The 19711-nt window shown below is 63.9% G+C and overlaps 1 protein-coding gene across 11 annotated transcripts in view; it reads right to left on the bottom strand.

Annotated features, from left to right (window-relative positions):
• Positions 1-19711, bottom strand: part of CASZ1 (castor zinc finger 1) — a 149222-nt gene that overhangs the window by 25107 nt on the left and 104404 nt on the right. For all 11 annotated transcript variants that reach the window (XM_059691280.1, XM_059691283.1, XM_059691281.1 and 8 more), the window contains one exon: positions 2297-2776. In XM_059691280.1, the coding sequence (XP_059547263.1) occupies positions 2297-2776 (480 nt within the window). The remainder of the gene's footprint in view (positions 1-2296; positions 2777-19711) is intronic.

Here is a 19711-nt window from a genome sequence, read left to right as displayed (position 1 = left end):
CTCGTCTCAGGATGCGGAGGTCAGATGATCCGACCCTCCCCGGGGCTCGTCCCTGGAGACCCCGCCCTTCCACACACGGCCTTCCACCCCCATCAGACAGGTGACCCCTCGGCTCGCACAAGACACTCCTTCCTGCGCTGAACGCTGGCTGAGCCTACCATGTGCTCTGCCCGGAACCAGGGGTGGGTGCGCACGGGAGGGTGAGACCCCCGCAGGCGCCAGGGGACGTTCGTGTCCCCCCTCGTGTCAGAGCCCGCACACCCAGGCACACTCAGCGTGTAGGGCCCAGGCTGCGGGGCCGAGAAGCACCGTCAGGGGAAGATGTGGCCAAAGACAGGGTGGGAGGCGCAGGACGCTGGCCGCGTAGCAGATGGGGGTCTCCTCCCGATCCCCACGCCAACCTGCGGGGCTGGAGTTCTCAGACCACACCTGGAGGTGGTCTCGTGGGGCAAGACTGGGCTTGGGAGCAAGAGAAAACCCAGCCAGATGTGCAGGGAGAGGCTCTGAGCTCCGGGGGCGGGGGTGGGGGGAGCAGTCCTGGGAGGACTGGGACCCCCCCAGGTGAGGAGGAGACAGTCGTGGGCAGCACCCGAGGCGGGCAGAGTGGCTCAAGAGCGGACAGACAGCTGTCCCCCTGGGGGTGGGGGTGGGGCAGTGGCCTGTGGGCTGCTGCTGTCCTGACCTTAAGCTCCGCGGGGCCGGGGCCCAGCCTGGGAGGAGTGGGCTCTTGCTGTCAGATTCAGTGGCTCAGGGACCAGGGAAAGGGCCTAAAAATAGCTGGAGGCAGCTGAGCCCTCACTATATATGGCAGAGAGACAGAAGGCTGTGAAGGGCAGGCGGCTGAGAGCAGGGAGGGGGCCAGGCCGGGGTCCCACAGGCCTGGGCCCAGAGAGGGCGGCCGGGGGCCCAGCCCGTCGTGGGTCGCTCAGCCCTGGGCTCTCTCGTGGCCACACCGGAGTCCCACTGGGCCTCGAACCAGAGGGGTGAGGCCTGGGCCATGAGACTACTGGTGTTTCCCGCCCCGCCTCCTGTCACCGGCTCTCCACTCCCGGGAGCACAGGAGGCAGGAGGCAGAGGTCCAGGCGAGCTGGGCAGGACAGAGCTGGGCGAGGGAGGGGCTGGGGCGCTGCAGGGACAGAGGCCTGTCCCTCCCCCCCTCCCCTCCCTCGCCTCCCCTCTCCTCCCTCCCCGCGGCCCCGCGCAATCACCTTGCGTCTGGGAAAGGCAAGGGCTTTTCCTATCAGAGGAAACTGAAGGTCACACTTTTCCTCATTGATCTTGCAATGTTTGTTAATTACTCTGTCACTGATGTGGCGAAGGATAATTAAACAGCTCTGTTTATATCTTATATGCATAATTATGTGGCTGCGCAGGGCTCCCCGCGCTGGGCGGGGATGTGCCCCTCACTGCAGGGGGAAGGGGGCAGGGGCGCGGGCAGGGGAGGCTCGGCACCAGGCACAGGCCTGGGAAGGAGGCTGGGGAGCTGAGCGAGACCCCACATCCTGGGGTTCCAGTCCTAGGGGTGACCCCCTCCCTCCCCAGAGCAGAAGGAGTTCAGGGCTGCTCTAAGGACAAGGAGGCATCAGCCAAAGCCAGGCCTCTGCCACCTCGTGGAAGAGGTCGGCCAGAGGACGCGTCCGGGGCAGGCAGGTGTCATGGGACATCCGGGCTGGGCCACCCTGAGGCCCTGTGCCCTGTCTGAGGGGTCCTGCTGAGGATGGCCGGGGTCCCCGGGAGGGAGAAGGTGGGGGCGGGGGAGACAGTGGGAAAGCCATCAGGGAGCAGGGAAGGGAGAGCGGGCGAACAGGCCTGTCCGACAGCCGTGCGGAGAAACCTCCCTGGGAAAGAGCCTCCGTGGACAGCCCGCGGGCGCGTGTGCTCCCATGGCCGTGTCCTCCACCCGGCTCCTCTCTGCACACGCATGTAGTTGTCTACCCACACACTGTCCGTCCCTCCGCCTGCCTGTCCACCCATCTATCCCTCCACCCATGGCTTCCTGAAGACCCACTGTGTGTTCGGCAGCCCCCACCCCCAGACCCGCTCACACACTAGGAAAGCTGCCTTCTCAGGCCCGTCCCCTCTCATCCCTGGTTTCCCTCGGATCCCTGCCCAACTGGCCTCCCCGTTCCAGACCGTAGCTCTGCCCCAGCCCCTCTCTGCAGGAGTCCTCCCTGGGGAACAAGGCGCCAATATCTGGAACAAAGGTGAGAGAAGCGGGCATGTTCCATGGACACACCCCTCCTTCCCGCTGGGCCTCCTCACCAGGTGATGCCCGTCCAGGGCTCCGGACACCCACCTGAGGGCTGCTTGGCACTGGGGCCACCGCTGTCCTTGGAGGCTGCCCTGTCCGCGTCCTTCTGGGCCGCGCCATCCTTGGGCTCCTCGCCGTGGTCCTCCTCGTCGCTGCAGCCCCGGGGCTGCACCATGTACACGCCCTCGGGCGGCAGCTCCAGGCCCTCGCGGGCGGTCCGCACCAGCAAGGGCGCGGGCGCCGGCTCCTCACTGTACTCCCCGTTGACCCACTTTTCGATCACTGCCCGCCTCTTGTCTTCTTCGCTGCGGGGGGCCCGGGCCCCCCCTGGCTCAGGGCCACTGCGCTCTTTGTCCTGGGGCCTCAGTGGGCTGCCCTCCGTGTGGGCGCCGGCCTCTGCCCCCTTCTCCACCACCACCTGGCGGCTCAGCTTGGCGCAGATGGCGTTGAGTTTCAGGCCGCCTTTGCGCTTGGCCGCCATTGCGGGCTTGCCTGTGGGCGGGTCGGTGCACCGGGTGCCTTCAGCTGCAGAGGGTGGAGAGAGAGGTCAGAGGTCAGGCATAGCCACCCACCTCAACAGCCGGGGCTGGGGCTCTGCCCCCAAACCCCGCAAGCCAAAGGTCCCCCACTCTGTCCTGAGACTGCCCGGCGCGCGTCTGAACGCCTCCTAGGCTGAGCTGTGGAGGGCTCGGCTCGCCCATCGCTCTGTCCCGGGGCCTGGCTCTAAGCCGGGCACGTGCTAGCCAGTCCGAGGGTTTTGGAAATGGACGAAGGAAGGAACGACTCCCCCCACACAAGGGCAGTCTTCTCCCAGCACTGGTTCCTGGAAGCACTTCCTACCCTTGTCTGGCCCGAGACACCTCCTCTGAGAGGCCGGCCGGCCCGGCCCCCATTGGTATAAAGGACACAGGCTGAGGGCTGGGCGTGGGGCAGAGCCAGCAAGACGAGCAGCCTGACTCCACCTGTGAGCGTCTACCCCACGGCCCACCGTGAGGAGGCCGCTAAGAGCCAGGGGCAGCCGGGCAACCCCGTGCCTGACTGTCCCAGCAGCCCTGGCTGGCACCTGTCCCCACGGGGGCATCTCATCCCAGGCTCTCCTCTGCCTGGCCCGCCTGGTCCCTGGGCCCCGCCTGAGCCCAGCCTCTGCCCACGGGGGAGCCCGAGGACCTCCTCTTCTCTAGCCTCTCCCGCCAGGGTCCTCTCGGCCCCTCCCTTGTCTCCTCCGGCCCTTTCCTCCCACCTCCTCCCCCAGCCCTCAGCCCTCAGCCCAGGGCAGAGCTCCTCACAGCCCCTCCGAGGCCACTTGTCCCTGCTGAGGCCCCGGCTCTGCCCTCTGCCTGGACCCGCTCCTGCAGCCCTGGGAGGCCTGGCTGGTCCCAAGAAGCCCACTTCCCAGCTGAGAAGGAGCAGCAGCAGTGCCTAATCCCCAAACCCGACTGCCCGACGCCAACACCCCAAAGTCTAACGGAGCTGCCTGCCTGCTAGCCACCTCCCACGGCTGCTGAGCAGGCTGCCCAGGGTCCTGGTGGCACATGGCAACCCAGATCCCCATGCCACCTGGGAGCGGCCTCAAAGACCAACAAGGGAGCATCTGTCTGCCTGTCCGTCCGTCTGTCCATCCACCCATCAGCAGAGCTGCTCCTACTGTGTGTCCCTGTGGCAGAGCAGGGGCAGGGCGGTGGCCACGACAGACACATGGTGCACAGGCAGCCCCAGCGAAGCGTCTCGATGTCAGGACTCCCTCACACGGCCCCCAACGGGAGGGGGCACATTCACGTCTCCACACGGTCAGAGGCTAAGCGAGGGGAGGGGTTTGTGCTTAGAAGAGGCTTCACCAGCCACACTCTAAACACCCCCACCTGGGCCCCCCCCCCCCCGAGGCAGTGAGACAGGGATGCCCACACCTGTGCCTGCCCACAGGTAGACCTGGCTTGTACACATGGATGACTGTCCCCCACGATTCAGGCGATGCCCCGTGACCCCAGATCCTTGCCCTGAAGCCAGCTGCCCGTGTATGGCCTCACTTGGCCCAGAGGGGCCCGGGGATCCCAGCCCAGCCCAGCGTCAGGGACAGGTCGGCTTGGCTCACTCCAGTCCTTCCAGTCCTGTGGCCCTGGCTCTGCTGGGCCCCACCCTGGCCCAAGCCGGATGCCCACTCTCCCCATGTTTGCCCACGTCTCCAGGTCTGTGCTGCCCACACCCAAGTCTCCAAGCACCGACACGGGCTCCTTCTCCAAGCTCAGTGATGGGGCCCCTACTCGCACATCTCACCCAACCTCCGGGCCGGCCGCCAGGCTCCGTGACACCAAGTTTCCTCCAGCCGCCTATGGCGAACAGAACGGCCTCACCTGGTCCCCGCTGTCCCCTGCCCTGGTGGGGACGGGGAGGGTGGGCGTGGGGAAGCCTGCTCTATTTTTACTGGGAGGTAAGCAGCCAAGTGTGTATGGCAGACGGCAAATGAATCTATAAATATTTATCCCGAGGAAGAGGGAAGCAGAGGCTCCCAGGGCTGCCCTTGTTGTTGGTGACACCCCCTCCTTGGGCCCCCACCCATCCTGGAGCCTCCCGGCACTTGGGCCCACCCAGCCCTGCCCACCCCTCTCCCGATCTCCACTGTGCGCCTGGCTGGGTTCCTCCTGGGCCCCCACCAGCTGCGATGCAGCTGTGCGCCCAGGGCCCACCCCCCGCCTGCAGGCCCCTTTGCTCCACCTCCACCCCCTCCACCTGCCCTCCAGCTGCTGCTCGGCCCCAGCCCACCTGCCTTCCAGATGTTGCCCTCCCTCTGACTCTACTGTGGGTCCCAGGGGCGGAGGTGAAGAAGGCACGTGGGCCGGGGGTGCAGGCAGGAGGCGGAGGCTGGCCTTCCGCGGTGAGTGGCAACGCGTGCGAGGCTGGGGCGGCAGATGGGGGTGTCAGAGCTGGGGTCCAAGTTGCCTGCACGCCCACCCTCCCTCGCCCATCAGGGCCCTGGGACCCTGTAGACGACCCCCCTCGTGGTCTGACCCCAGGCTCCCGTCCATGTAAACATTCCCTGACTTTCTTCCCTAAAATATAAACGCCATGGCCAGGCCTCAATGGGAGGAAGCCATCCGTCCCCGGCCCTGTCACTGCCCCTTTCATCTCCTTCCCACCACCAGCCTGCCCGCTGCTCTATTTACACTGGACACTTCCTCTGGGAACAATACTGCCCAGGAGGCAGGCTCGGGCCAGAGGGTGGAAGGCGGGGGACTCCCGTGCTGCTCACCCAGGGACGGGCGCCCCCCGACGAGGTAAGGGGCGGGCAGCTGTGTGGGCCTGGCCAGGCCTGGGAAAAGCAGGGGGCCCTCCCGCCTCAGCCGCTGGCCCGTGGCTCTGAGACGGCGGCCGGGCGAGCCCCGGGAGGGGGCACAGCACCGTGGTTACGGCCTGGCCTCTGGGGCCAGACAGCCGTGAGCTCACAGCCTGGCTCGGCCCCTTGCTAGCTCTGGGCCCTGGGCACGCTGTCTGCCCGTGAAAGGACTGCAGGACTGTAAGGAGAGAGGGTGCCTGTTGGTGCCAAGCACAGGGCCTGCCTGGCAAGCAAGGGCCTGGGGAAAGGCAGGCGAGTCCTAGGAGGGGAATGACAGGCCAGGGTGGTGCCACACCTGGGCAGGAGATCCCGAGGCCAGGACACCTCACCTGGCCGGAGAGGTGGGGGAGGAAAGAGCCGCTAGAGAGCAGGGCTGGGGCAGGCGCCCGCTCAGTGACCCATGGCCGCTCCCCGGCTCCCGGGGTCTGAACCTTCCCTCCCGGGCTCCCAGCTCCACCAGCCCCCGGCAGGCAGCTCTGGTGTCTGACCCGAGTGGCTCCTGCTCAGGTGGGAAAGCGGGGCCAGACGGCACTGGCCGTGCCCTGCCCCGCTAGCTCCCGATGCCTCGTGGTGAGCCCGAGTGGCAGGGGCTGGCGCGGTCCCCTCTGAAAGGGAGGAAACTGATCCCGGAGCCGCGAGGATACCGAGTTCACGAAGGCCGGGCTCAGCCAGGCGCCGGGGCCGCCAGGAGGTCCCCAAGAAGCCACTGGGTGGGCTCCCAGTCGTCCTAGGCCTCCGTGTCCTCCCCTCCTCACCCCACGCCCGGTTCCCAGAGCACGGAGCCCCCTAAAGTGTTAACTGCGATGGGTAAAACGGTGCAGCAGATTGCCACAATAAATAATTTACTGATATTTATAAATATTCAAATCAGCCAGCTTCAGAAATCCAGTGAAGGGAGGGCCCCGGGAGAAGGGCCCGTGCTGGCAGGCATCGCATCGCTCCCTGCACAGGCTGGGAGGCCAGGCTCCTGCCAGTTCCGGGGTGAGGGGCTCCGGCACCTGGGCCCCTCATCCTTCTCTCTGGGGACCAGGGTGTTGGGTGGCTGAAACGCCTCCACCGCCTCGCCTGGTCAGGGCCAGGCCTTCCCCGACCCTGGGCTCCAGGGGACCAGGGCTCAGGGCTCAGATCTGCTGGTCCTGACAGTGGGGGGCCGTCCCCAGGGGCCGGGCAGGCCTCCCGCCCGTGAGTAATGCGTTTTGAGCCTGGGCGGCCTGTCAGCGACCAGGCTCTGGGTGCTTTATGGGCTCTGCCTGGTGGCTCTGCACTCCCTGGTAGGAAATAAAGTTCTCCCTGCGCGTCCCTTCTAAACATTTCACTCAGTGGAAACGGTGTTTAAGAAAAATGAGGACATATTTCTTCCTAAGGATGCAGTGTCCCCTTTGGGCGGCCTAATGCCCGCTGTATATCAGGAGGTGGTGAGGCAGGGGCCAGGCACCGTCCCCCAGGTGGGGGTGGTCCAGTGCCCGCCTGCCTGCGTCCGGGCAGCACGGGGGCCCTGGGCACCGTGGGGTCACCCGGTGGCGGCCCTGGCCCACCCCGCCTGGAGCGATGCATGGCTGGCACCCGCTGAGCACCTCCCTGGCGCAGTGAACGGTGCTGAGCGCTTCCCCCAAGGCCCCCACATGGCCACTGTCCTGTCCATTCCAGGTGAAGGGGCAGAGCCAGCGAGGCTGGGAACTGTCCATGGCCACCCCGCGTTCCTGCTGGAGCCAGATTCCGACTACTGAACTCCGACGTCCAAGGTCACGGTCTGAGATCCCCCCCCCCGCCCCACCTCCCACAGCCTCCCATCCAGGTGGAGCAATGCAGGGGCCTCTGCCCTGGGACCCCCATGAACCGGAACTTGGCGGCCACAGCCTGTGCCTGTGGGTCTGTGCCTGTGTGTATTCACGCACTCCCTCGCAGGCCACCTTCCACAGGCCAGTCCTGGGGGCACGATGCCAGCAAGGCCGACTGTCCTGTGCCTGCATCCTGGGCTGTTTGGTTAATCCATCTACTTGTTTATTGACTTTTGTGCATCCTCACTCCAGGACATGGTCCCATTGATTTTTAGAGAGAGTGGAAGGGAGGGGGAGAGACGCAGAGAGAGAAACATCGATGGGAGAGAGACACATCGGTTGGTTGCCTCCTGCATGCGCCCCGACCAGGACCGGGGATCGAGCCTGCCACTGAGGTACATGCCCTTGACCGGAATCGAACCTGGGACTATCCACTGAGCAAACCCCCATAGGGCGGACTGTTTGAGATGAGAGGTGACATTCAAATCATTGCAAGCAAAATCACTGTGGTGAGAAGTTGAGGTGCCCAGGAGCTAGGAGTGTGGGAGGTGAGGAAGGGTCCTAGAGACACTGGCTCTGTTCCCTGCTCCCCCACGGGCTCCCTGGGTGGCTCCACCCCCCTTTCCCCTCCCCCAGCACATAGCCCATCTCCCATCCCAACAGTCCCCCCCCTCCGCCAGTTGTGGCCCCTTCCTCGTCGCCCAGGGGCGGGCCGCCTTCCCTCTTGGGCCCTCTCCCACCCCCAGCTGGGAGCGGAAGGGCCGCCCAGCTTCCGCGGGTGGAGGAGGGCTCCCGGTTCCCCCAGGGCTCTCGGCCAGGTCCCCTGGTCCCCAACAGCTCCAAGCTGGGGGCGCCTGCTGGCCCCTTTTTGTTTATTTATTTATTATGATTTTTTAGTCCAGTTAAAAGGTTTACTATCCAGACGCGTCTAAGTGGCCTCACTTAGCGTAAGTAACTCTATAAATCAGGGGAACTGTTAGCATCCACCGCACAGGCTGGCTATCAATCTCCCCCAGGTCACAGCCAAACAGGAAGGGGAGAAAAAAAGAGTTACCACCCAGGGGAGATTTAAAACACACCCGCGGCGCACACCCCGGCCCCGTGCGTGCACACACTCAGGCGTCTGTGTTTGTGCAACCAGATTACAGTCACACGTGCACACGCGGAGCGGCCTGGAGACCGGCACCAAAGCAGCCCAGGCACGGCTCCTGCAGCCCGAAGGGGAGACAGAGCCTGCGGGGTGCACGGGGGGAGGGGGGGCGGCTCTCAGTGCCCAGCTGCCCTGCCTGGACAGGTGGCTCTGAGGGGCTCTGCTTGGTCCCATCCCTCTCCATGGCCCCTGCCTCTGCCCAGCCCAAAGGGACCAAGCTTTCCCCTTCTGCGTGCCCGAGGGAAGCACCCGCTGGGAGGTGAAGCGAAGGAAAGGGGCAGGGAGCTGTCGGCTGCAGCCACCACAACGGGCCGACTTTGTCCCAAGTCCTTGCCCACCCGCCCAAGGCGGGCACTCCCAAGGCCGGGCACGGGACTCCACAAGGGCAGCACTGCCCAAAGGAGTGACCAGCAGCCGTGCAGAGAACAGGAGAGGCGAGCACCAAGGAGGGCGAGTGCCGGAGCCACCCCCGCAGTGGCCTCAGGACACCCCGCCTGTTCCTTTCAGGTGTGACTGGCTCCCCCTCAGCCCCAGAGGGGCCCAGGCCCAGAAGACCCCATTAGGGACTGGAGTGGGGAGGCCACTCCGGGTGCCCCTCAGCCTCTCCCAGTTTCCCTGCTGGGTCCCCACGGCCAGGCCAGGCAGCCGGAGGGTGGAAGCCCCTGGGCCCCCTCCTTTCCCACCTCGCCCCAGGCCGCCCTGGCCCACCCGCCGCCTGCCCGCTGCATCTCCCCGTGAACTCTATTTCTCTTTCCTCTCTGAAAACAACTGAGCTGTAAATACTGTTTAACCTTCTCTCCCCCTCCCCCCCACCCCCTCCCCTCCGCACTATAAAAACACAAATATGCCATAACTCAGCCGGCCAGGCCGCCCAGCCTCCAACATGCCCCGCGCCCGGGCCTCTCAGGAAGGTCATTACAAACGACTTTCCGATTCACTGCTCCTGAAATAATTTTGTGTATTAAAACCTGAATCTGCACTTTCTGGGGCCGAAAGCCTCGCTTAATTATGGCGGGTGTCCTTGGGACGGACAGTGATCCTTCACTCGCCAGCCGCGCTCCAGCCCTCCACCCGCCAGCCCGCCCCCCTCCCTGGGCCCAATCTGTTTTCAAAGTGTGTCTGTCCTTTATTAAATTGTTTTCTTTTCCACATTATCAGTTGCCATGGAGACCTCATCTCTCGGATTATTTGAATTTCATTATATCTATTGATTTGGGAGCATTTCATCTTTTTTATTGTTTTTCTGTCAATTTTCAAAACGAATAACCATCTAATTTGCGTCAGTGCTGATTATGTTTGTCCCTCAATAGAGGTCGGCAGCTGCGCTGGGGAAACAAATCAATGAAAAACCATCATAAAACTCCCCACTCCGGTCTCCAGGATGTGTGGGTGACATTCCACGCCTGCGAGAGACACACTCATCAGCTCCAAGTTCGGCGACGGTGGCGGCAGCTCCGCTCCGCGTCCGCCTCCTCTGGCCTTAATATTTAATTCCGCGATTTGGGGCATTATTAGTGGTGTTTTTATTAGTGCGGGTGCCTGTGAGTGTTGGGTAGCGGGCTGGCCGTGGCGTTAATTTGTGGGCGAGGCAGGGAAACCCCCGTGGAGGGGAGGGCGGCCGGTGGGGAGTGGAGGGACGGACGGACACTCGGGATGGAGGGCACCCCGACGAGGGGCTGGAAAAGGGGGGGACGCAGACGCGGGACCGGGCGAAGGGGAGGAAAAGAGGGAATTCAAATTGCTTACTTTGTTGGTTTTTTTTAAATAATTTATGCAATTTTAAGCATTTATGTATAAATTTTTTAATAAGCCACCCTGGAGCAGGATGGCCATTAACATCCCAACGTCCTTCTGTCCAATGGGCTGGCGGAGAGGATCAATTTCTGAGAGTACTTTCCCTTTTTTATGACATGATAAAATGCTTTTAAAGCAACTTACACAAATATGGAAATTTTTTTTTCTTTTTTTCCCCCATCCCCTCTCCCTTCCCCTAACAGCCTTCTTACCCACCAGGGAGGGGGGGGAGTGGGCTCTCTCTCTCTCTCTCTCTCTCTCTCTCTGGCACGCGCACGCTGGTGCTCACCCTCTCCCTCCGGCTGGGGTGGGGGCCGCAGGGCTGGCAGGGAGACAGCCCCAGTTCTAACTGGAACTGGCCGCCTGTCCTTTAACAAGGGCATAAACTTTCATTACCCATGCACGCAGTCAAAGACAATTTAGGGAAACGCGCTGCTCGGAAAAGGAAAACCTCAGCGATTCGCGGCCCACGCTGCTGCCATCTGGGGGGCTCTGGTCTCCAGCACCCGGGAGCCCGGGCCCTGACCCTGGGGCCCCGCCAGGCAGGGGCAGGGAGGAGGGTCATCGCCTTGGCTAGAAGGGAGCACCCGGCGGGCAGGGGCTGGGCCCCCTCACACCCCTTCACTAACCCCCCAGGCACGAGCCCTTGAGGGCGAGAGCTCTTCATTTCTGCCACCCCTGCTGGCACAGAGCGGAAGTCAGCTCTGTGGGCGGACGGGCGGACGGAGGGACGGAGGGACCGAGTGCAGACTAAGGAGGAAAGTGGGCCCAGCAGTCCCAAGTCCCTTCCTTAGATCCACCAAGCAGGGGAGGGGCCCCCTCTCCGGTGTCACCCTCTGGAAGCAGGTCTAGGAAGGGATGCCTGTGGGGGGAGAGGATTGGGGTAACCAGAACGAGAGCCGGTGGCCTGGCCACCATCACCCCTGCCTGGTCTGAGTCCCTAACTCCCTGAGACGAGCCAGGCCTAGCGAGAAAGAGAACAAGTGGTCCATGCCCAGTCTTGGGGACAGCCCTTACTTCCATGACCCTTCCATCCTGCACCCCTCCTCCTGATGGGACACGGGGGGGGGCGGGGGGGGGGAGAGTCGGTGCTGAGCGGTGAGCCCTGCCCGAGGGCTGAGAGGGACGACCCTGGCTCCCAGCAGCCGGCCCAGAGCCCTTCCCCACCCCGTCTCTGGGGCAGAGTCCAGCCCTCTGAGACCACACTCCGCACCTGGACTTGGCAGCTTCCAAATAACACACAACGACATCCGAAACCTGGCCCCCTGGAAAGCCTGTCCCTTTAAGCGAGTTCCGCCTCTGCCCTGGGCCTCAGTGTTCTCACGTGAAACGGGGCTGCAGGAGGGATGACGTGGGGTGACGTGTCTGGCACGGAGCCGGTGGTGCAGGGTGCCTGCCACTCTCCTGGGTGGGAACGTGAGCAGGGCTGAGTCCAGCCTCGCAGGGCCCTGCCTTTGCCCAGGGGTCTGGCAGCTCTGGGTGGCCTCCTGCTTCCCCAGCTCTCCAATCCCAACTTTCTCCTCGGACCCTCGCCTGCCCAGCACAGCCAGCCCGAGGACCCTCTCGCCCTGGGTCCCCCGAGCATCTCCCGGGAGGCATCCCTCCTTTGGGGCGAGCCTGACTGCGGGCGGCCCGGGGAGGCCCCACAGCCCCCGGGGTGCTGGGCGGCAGCAGCGAGGGAGCACCCCTGGGCCCAGGCCACTCCCGGCCGCCCGTGGGGACTCGGGGGAGCGGGGCTGCGCCCACCTCCTCCTCTTCTGTACTCAGACCCCCCCCAACCGTCATTAAAATAACAAGTTTCTGTTACAATCTAAACATTCCCACATCGCATAAAGGGTTATATTACACCCGAGTCACTCCCGGGCCCATGTTTGCACAGAAAAGCTCACGGCAGGTCCCCCCTCCTGACGAAGTGACTTATTAAAGTTTAAACAGTAATTAACAGAACAATAAAAATAAAGGGATGTTTGGGGAGTCATAGCGCACACGGGGTTTTTGGCAGTGCCAGCAGTTTTTCAGTGCCCTGCGCTGGCAGCAAAATGCGACTGTGCAGCCAAGGGGACGGAGGACAGGGCCGGGGCTGGGCCAGCGAGACCTTGGGCCTAACGGGTGAGAAGCGCGGGCCAGGCTGGAGGGAAGGGCTGAGGAGTCCAGGAGGCTGCAGGGGTCCGTGCCAGGCCGCCTGCCCCACTGGGCTCTGGAGTGGCAGGGTGGGCTGGCCGGGAGCAGGAGAGGAGACATGGGCAGGAAGTGCGGGGAGCTGGGTGGCAGAAGCTTGGCGAAGCCAGAGCCCAGCCCAGCCCGTCCCCAGACACTTCCGGGAGCCCAGGGCCTCAGTCCCATCCAGCCGACTCCAGGTGGACCTGGCTGGGGGCGGGGTCAGGTCCTGCGGCCGGGCAGCCATGTGGCATCCTCAGCCCCTGCAGGGAATGAATGATTCCCGGGGCTGGACCCCAGCCACTCTGGGCTTCCCTCCCAGTCGGCAGGTACCTGCCCTGCTCTGTGGCTGGGGCGGGACAGCGCGCACCTGGGAGCTCTCCTGCAGCTCCTGGCCTCCACTCAGCGTGAGGAAGGACTCGGGGGAAAGGCCTTGCTCCCTCTCTCCCTCTGGGAGGGTGAGAGCAGCTAGCCAGCTGGGCCCTGTGTGGGGCAGGAAGCACCTGGCTGGCTGGGTCGGGGCGGGGGGGCGGGGGGCGCACAATGGGGTCCTCATTTGCAAAGGTTCTCAGGGAGACGGGCCTGGGGGACTGGTCACCCTTCAGCCTCTTGCTGTTCTCTCTGCCCAAGTTCCACCCTGAGGCTCGGACACCTGGCTGTCGGGGTGACAGAGAGCAGGGAGGGGCCTTGAGAGAGGAGGGCTCCATCGGAGGAGCCCAGCCCGCCTGGGGCCTGGGGAAGAGGGGACAGCAGGGACCCTTGGTGACCACAATACCTGTGTGTGATCTCATGCCAGTGGGCCATGGACCCCAAGGTCCTGCTGGGCTGGCCCTGGACTCGCCCCTCCAGCTGCCCTGTCCCCTGGGCGCTGTCACAGGCTGTGCTGGGGAGGGGTGCTCTCCCGTGGTGTCCTCTGACCTTACTATCCCCAGAGCCCACGGCCACTTTCGCTGCCCTCGCCTGCCCAGCGCCCATGCCTGCCCTTCTCCAACGAGAGCCGCTATCGAATCAGCTGTCTCTCTCCTCAGCACAAAGTACTCATTCCCAAAAGTGGCTTTTCAGTATGGCGTCCCCAACGCGGTTCTACCCACAAGGCAGAGTGCAGGGCCGACCTGGGGACACTGCGAGGCCCCTCCGCACACGCTCCACCGTCCTGGTGGCCTTCGCCGTCTCCCTGTGCGCCGAGCACACCAACCTGCCTGGGCCTGCCGCAGCCTCGGTCCCCCTGGCGCCTGCCTCTGACGGCCTGGACCAGCATCAAGCCCAGAAGCCACCCTGGCCCGGGGCAAGCAGCCCCGCCGCGTCCCTGGCACCGGCTCTAGTGCTGGTTCCTCCACATCGCGGCCTCAGGAGCTGACGTGAGCAGCGGCGAGCCACACGTGGAGGTGAGATGCTGGGCTGAGGCCAGAGACGCTCTCTAACCTCGTGTCTCCTGAGAGCTGGCTCCTGGGCAGCTGGCGGGCACACAGGGCAGAGGCCATGCCAACTGCCTCTCACCAAGGCCCCTGCAGACACAGCCGGCAAGGCCCCTACAGGCATAGCCGGCAAGGGGGGTGCAGGGTCCCAAGGACCTCAGTGCCACTGGGCTCTGGGCACGAAGCACTTTGCCCTGAAGGTGTGAACAGGAGCCAGAGCTTTCTTCCCCCCTCTCCTGGGCTGAGCTCTTTGGGGCTCCACCCCCGGCCCCAAGATGGGTGACTCCTGTGAGGAAAGACTGGAGGGTCGAGGCAGAGAGGTCAACACGGGGGTAGGCGATGCCACCCAAGCCCCAGCTGCTCTGCTTGGGAGCCAGGCTGGGAGGAACCGCCAGCGCCAGCGCTCAAACCCCCTCGCTGCTGGGGGAAGCCGACTGTCACCCAGCGCCGAAGACGGTGGCCGGGGCATGGAGGGCACACCCGGGGCCAGGAGAAGGGCGGGCGGAAGGCCAGGCTCCGAGGACTGGCAGGGGCAGAGGCCTTCCAACAGGTCCACCCTCAGCTGGGCCGACGGGGAGCAGCTGCGCATCCTGAGCTGCTCCGTGTCTGGAACCCTCACCGTCTCCCGTCCCGGGGGCATGGCAAGGAGCTCCCAGGCGGCAGCTCTCATGGCAAAGGCTGCCCTCGATTTGCACAGAACTTTAGACCTGGGAGGGGCTGAGGGCTGAGAGGGTGAGAGGCTTGTGGAAAGCCTAGGTCACTCAGTCAGGACCTGACAAATCCAGGGACTCCATGCCCAGCCCCGGGCCCTCTGATGACCAGCAGATCCAACTGCCACTCGACTGTGCTCTAAAGGGAAGGTTCTGAGCCCTGCAGACTGCTCCGCGGCCACCAGCCCAAACACCACACGCGCTCCCTGCCGGGCAGGCTTCCAGCCTTCCACGGGCCCACCCGGCACGGACCCCAGGGCTCTGGACCAGCACTGGGGCGGGGGGGGGGGGGGGCGGGCAGGGCCTGGACTGCAGGCTCCTCAACGCTCCGAGGGAACCCATGAGGTCCGGCTCTCTGCGGCCGGTTCACGCACTAGAAACGGGGAGGACACATGGGTGACCATGTGAGAGAGGGTGCGCGCATTTGGGCGCACGGAGGGCGCTCCAGTGTCAGAGTGGGGGGGCCTCCTCGTGCTGTGAGGGGAAGGGGGGCCTGGGAGACAGAGGCCCCCAAAGGCAGCCCCAGGGGAGAAGGTGGGGATGGCAGCAGGTGGCAGAGGGGTGCTATGGATGCCACCGCCACCCACCTCCCTACAGCCCATCTCCACAATCCCCGCTGAGGTCAACGAGGAGGGCAGGAGGGGACTAATTTGGGAGGATTTCTAAAACGGTGGCCCTGGTGGCGGGGCTTAGCGGTGGTCAGCCATCTGGAGTAAGGAATTACTGTCACCTCCCTGATCCTGGAGGCCCTAAACCCAAAGCTGGTTACCGCGTGTGGGGGAGGCAGCAGGTTGGGGGGGGGGTGGTTGGGGGGCTTGTTTCAGGGAGACACTCACCAGCTTGGGAAGCACCTCCCTTGCCCTCGGAGGGGGCCCGGGGCCCGGGGAGGGGCCTGGCGAACCCCGTGTCCTCTGTGCCCATCGGCTCCCCCACCCGCTCACGCACACTCACTCCCTCGGCCGCGCCGGCTCGCGCAGGGGCCGTCAGGTAAATTAGATCTGAAAGCTGACAATTTCTGACCATATTTCCTTGATTATTTCAAACAAATGCACAGCAGCCGCTGTAAGGAGATTAAAGTGACATAAACGTCCCGAGTGGGAGGGGGGAGGGCAGAGGATTCAGGTCACCCCCATCCGTCCCCCGCCTGACAGACGCTATATCGCTATCCAATCCAATAAAAAATCCCCCCCTTTTGCTTTAATTAATTTTACAGCTAGCTTGCTTAATTACTTTCAATCAAAATCCTCCTGCCATCGCAAAATTAGAGATGGTTGAGCTCCATTAGCCTAAATTCTTCATTTCCATATAGAAAAGAGGCTGTCTGCACAGCCAGCCTGGGCCCCTGGCAGGACAGACGCCCGTCTGCCCGCCCGCTGCCAGCCAGCCCGCTCCTGGCTTCCGCTCCATGGCATCTCTGGCCCGCACATTTCCCCTCATTCTCCTCCACTGCTGCCCCTTGGGCGGAAGGAGTTGAGGTCCAGGAGGGGTGCACTGTGCCCCCAAGTCTCCCCATGATTCATGCGGGGACTGCAGAGCAGGGCTGGGCTACCTGGGCCGGCGGCTTCCAGCAAAAGGCATGGCCAGTCCTGGGACCCGGCTTCCCTGCTGCGGGCCCTGCGGCTCTCCTGCTAGAGCTCATCCCCTGGCTGCCCCAACCTGGGCACCCCGACCTCCTGGGGCCTCTGCCCCGTCTCCCTCAGGAGCAGAGCTCCTAGCAGGGCAGGAGCCGTCCAGCCTTGGACTTCAGCCCTGGGCATCGAGACCCCTGGAACCAATGTCACCCAGGGTCCCCTCTCTGCTGTCCCTGACCGAACTCCCGGGGCCAGCTGTTTAGATGGCACTAATAGGCCCGGTAGCTACTCCCCCCCCCCCCCAGCCCCGCCAGACTCTGGTGCTCTCCTCGCCCTCCCATAGCCCTGGTTCCCAGCCTGCAACAGCTGCTCCTCCACCCCCAGCCTGGGTCCGGTGGGTGGTGGGTCTGGGCTCGGTCCACATCCTGTGCTTGCACTGGCTCCTATCGCCTCCCCTCCACCTGCCTCACCCTCACAGCCCCCAACCCCAGCTCCGGAAGCTCCACTTCAGGTTTTCCATGCTGCAGCCCCGAGTGTCACCACAGGGTCCAGCCCAACCTGGGCACCAGCTGATTAAGGATCTGCAACAGGATGTAGGGATTACAGTAAAACCTGGCTCCGGATCGACAGGGGCAGAGGGCCAAGTCCTGTCTCTGGGACTCCCCTCCCCTCCCAGCTGCCAAGTGCCTAGGAGGGCTGAGCCCCGGCGCCCTTCATGGGGTCTTCACTGGACTCTGGGAAGTGGATGACCAAGGGGGGACCTGGGCCAAGTCTGGCAGAAAGGAAGGACCAAGATGGGGTGGGGAAGGGGACGTAAGGCTAAAACCTGCCCCAGGTCCTTGGTGGGGACAGGGAGCCAAGCTCCTCCGGGAACTGGTCTGGAGCAGGGCGCCCCGGTCTGACAGAGCACCCTGAAGGCTCCGGGAAGCCCTTCTGGCTGCCCCAGCCCTGAGGCTGAATGACCGTGGGGTGTGAGGCCAGCTCTGGGGTCGGGGCTGGGGTGGGAGGGGGCAGGGGCGAGGAAGCGGAAGCTGAACCGATCTCCCTGGACACCGGGGACCCACAGGTCATTCTGTGGACTCCTTGCTGGTCCTGCTCTAAAGGTTAAGGTGACTCTCCTCTTCCTGGGCCGGCTGAGTGTCTCAGATGTGTCCCAAGCACCTGCTACCCTGTCCCCGCTGGCCCAGAGACCCAAGGAGACTGGTTTCGGGTGTCAGGTCGCCCAGAGTCTAACGGGGAAGACACAGAGGACTGCACACACCACTGAGGGCGCAGAGGGGGGCCGGCTGTGTTCCAGGAAGGCTGCCTGGCGTCCAGGTGAGGAGGGAGGCAAGCAGACCAGACACACCGCCCATCGTGCCAGGCTTCCTGGGCAGGCTCCTCCCACAGCTCTGCCCGCAGGCAGGTCTCCCTCCTCTCCCTGCCCCCTCTTCAGTACGTCACCCACACAGGGGTTAGGTGCCAGGAAAGTCAGGAGCAGCCCCTGTCCTTGGTGGCACTTACTGACTTCCTGGTCGCTCTCCGTGCCCCTGGGGCATGGCTGAGCCACATTCCTGCTCTGCTTCTGCCCACCGTGCCAGGCACCCGACGGGTTAAGTTGGTAGCAAGGCAGCTGGAAGAGCACATTCTGGGCCAGTTACCCAGAGTTCAAAGGGGCACAGCCACAGGGAGGGTAGCATCGCTCACCATCCACCCCCCTGTCCACCAGCACCTGTGGAACAGGGAGCACCTGCCTCCTTCAACCCAGGGCCTGGCTACCCCTCCTTCCTGTGCATCCCTCAGAGGTCCCAGCTGAAATGCCGCTTCCTCCGGGAAGCTCTCCGAGACGATCACACTCTGCCTGCTGCCCTCTCACCGCAATCTGCCCAGTGCGGTGGCACTTCTGTAATGACTGGTTTAATCACCCCTCTGCCTCACTCTTGACTATAGGATCTGCGGGACAGGGCCACGGCTGCAGCCCAGAGCCCGACCCAATAAATATTCACTGAACGCATACAGAAAACCAAGTGCTTCTCAAGTTCATTAGGGGAAGAGCTGGGATTGGGGGTGTGTGGCCTGACCTGGGCACCAAGCCCTGTGGAGCTCTAGCAAGCTCTCCTGTCTGCAAGGGTGGGGACCCCTGGGTGGGACTGAGGCCGAAGCCCCTTCGCTTGGGTCTCCGGCCCTCTCTGCGCTTCCCGCTCACCTCCACATGCCCTTCACGGGCTCTGCCAGAACAAAAGAGGCCCCAGTTGTCCCGACGTTTCTGTGGGAGAGGAACAACTGTTCCAGCCAGGCCCTTTCTGAATAAATCCAGCAACTGTTTGCAGCGCGGCGCAACTCGCGCCCCACCTCCTGTCCCCTCCCAAAAAGGAGAAAAGGAAATTGAAAGAAGGGACGGGGAAAATCCCACCCCGGGCCGCCATCTCCCTACACCCGCGATCGAGTCTGTCTGAAACGTTATTAACACAAAGAGGACACAGGGACAGCCACCTGCCACTGGGACAACTGGGACAGCCGCAGCGGAGGGCGAGGCTGTGAGATCAGGACCCAAAAAAAGGAGGTGAGGGAGTGAAGGATGGGGGGGGGGGTGTTGGGACACGAGAGGAGGGGCCACGGGGAAGATCAAAGAGAAGGGAGAGACTTGGGAGGGCAGTGGAGCACCTGGCCCTGCGGGAAAGAGGCGGGGAGGCCAAGGGGAGGGAGAGGCCGGAGGCCTGCAGGGCCCAGCAAGGCTCCTGGAGGCCAGGCTGCATGGGGGGACAGGAGGCTTCCAGGGGGCAGGGGGTACAACGGGGGCGGGGGGAGGTGAAGAAGGGAAAGAGAGTTGACTGGGGAAGAGGGAGCGAGGTCTATTAAAATCCTCCCAGTGCATAACACAAAATGTCAGGGTTTATAGCTTCATTCTTGGCATTGCCGGGACTGGGAACCCTGCACAGAAATGTCACCGCTTGTCATGTTTAATCACCTGCTGTTTGTTAACACCTTCCCTGCAAGGAGCCTGTCTCAATCTGCCCCTGGGCCCCCCAGGGACCCGGAAGCAGAAAACATCGCCGTCTCCTTCCCTGGGCTCTCGGCCCTGCTTCAGGGTCTCCGGGAGGAGCTCCCTTTGCCGTCCACCTGAACGCCTCCCAGGAGCCCCAAAGGGCAAGGGGCCCACGTGACCCCAGCGAGGGGCCGTGACCTCCAGCTGCAGGGGCTGGGTGCTGCCGGGCTCACTGCCTTTCCCCTGCCCCTTCTGTCGGTCTTTCCAGGGCTGTCTGTCCATTCTGTCCAGGCCCCCCTCGAGTCCTGCGCCCTGCGGGTGGGAGAAGATAAGGTCCCCGCCGCCTGGGATTCACCAATCTGCCTGTTGGAACAGCAACTGCCACATAACGTCTACCATTCAAAGCCACCACCTTCGGTGACAATCCCGGACCACACCATCTGTGGTTCTGGCGTGGCTCTCTCTCTGAGCACGCTTTGCTGGGTTGTTTAGACTAGGAATTCTCAGTCCTACTGCCCCATAATTCCTTCCTCGGGGGCGGGAGTAGGTGTGGGGTGAGAGGCTGGACCAGGCCACCCCAGCAGAGCAGGTC

The sequence above is a fragment of the Myotis daubentonii genome, chromosome 3 (assembly GCF_963259705.1).
Source record: "Myotis daubentonii chromosome 3, mMyoDau2.1, whole genome shotgun sequence".
Taxonomy (NCBI): Eukaryota; Metazoa; Chordata; class Mammalia; order Chiroptera; family Vespertilionidae; genus Myotis; species Myotis daubentonii.
The sequence above is the reverse complement of the archived record's forward strand: the minus strand, read 5'-3'. Positions and strand labels throughout refer to the sequence as shown.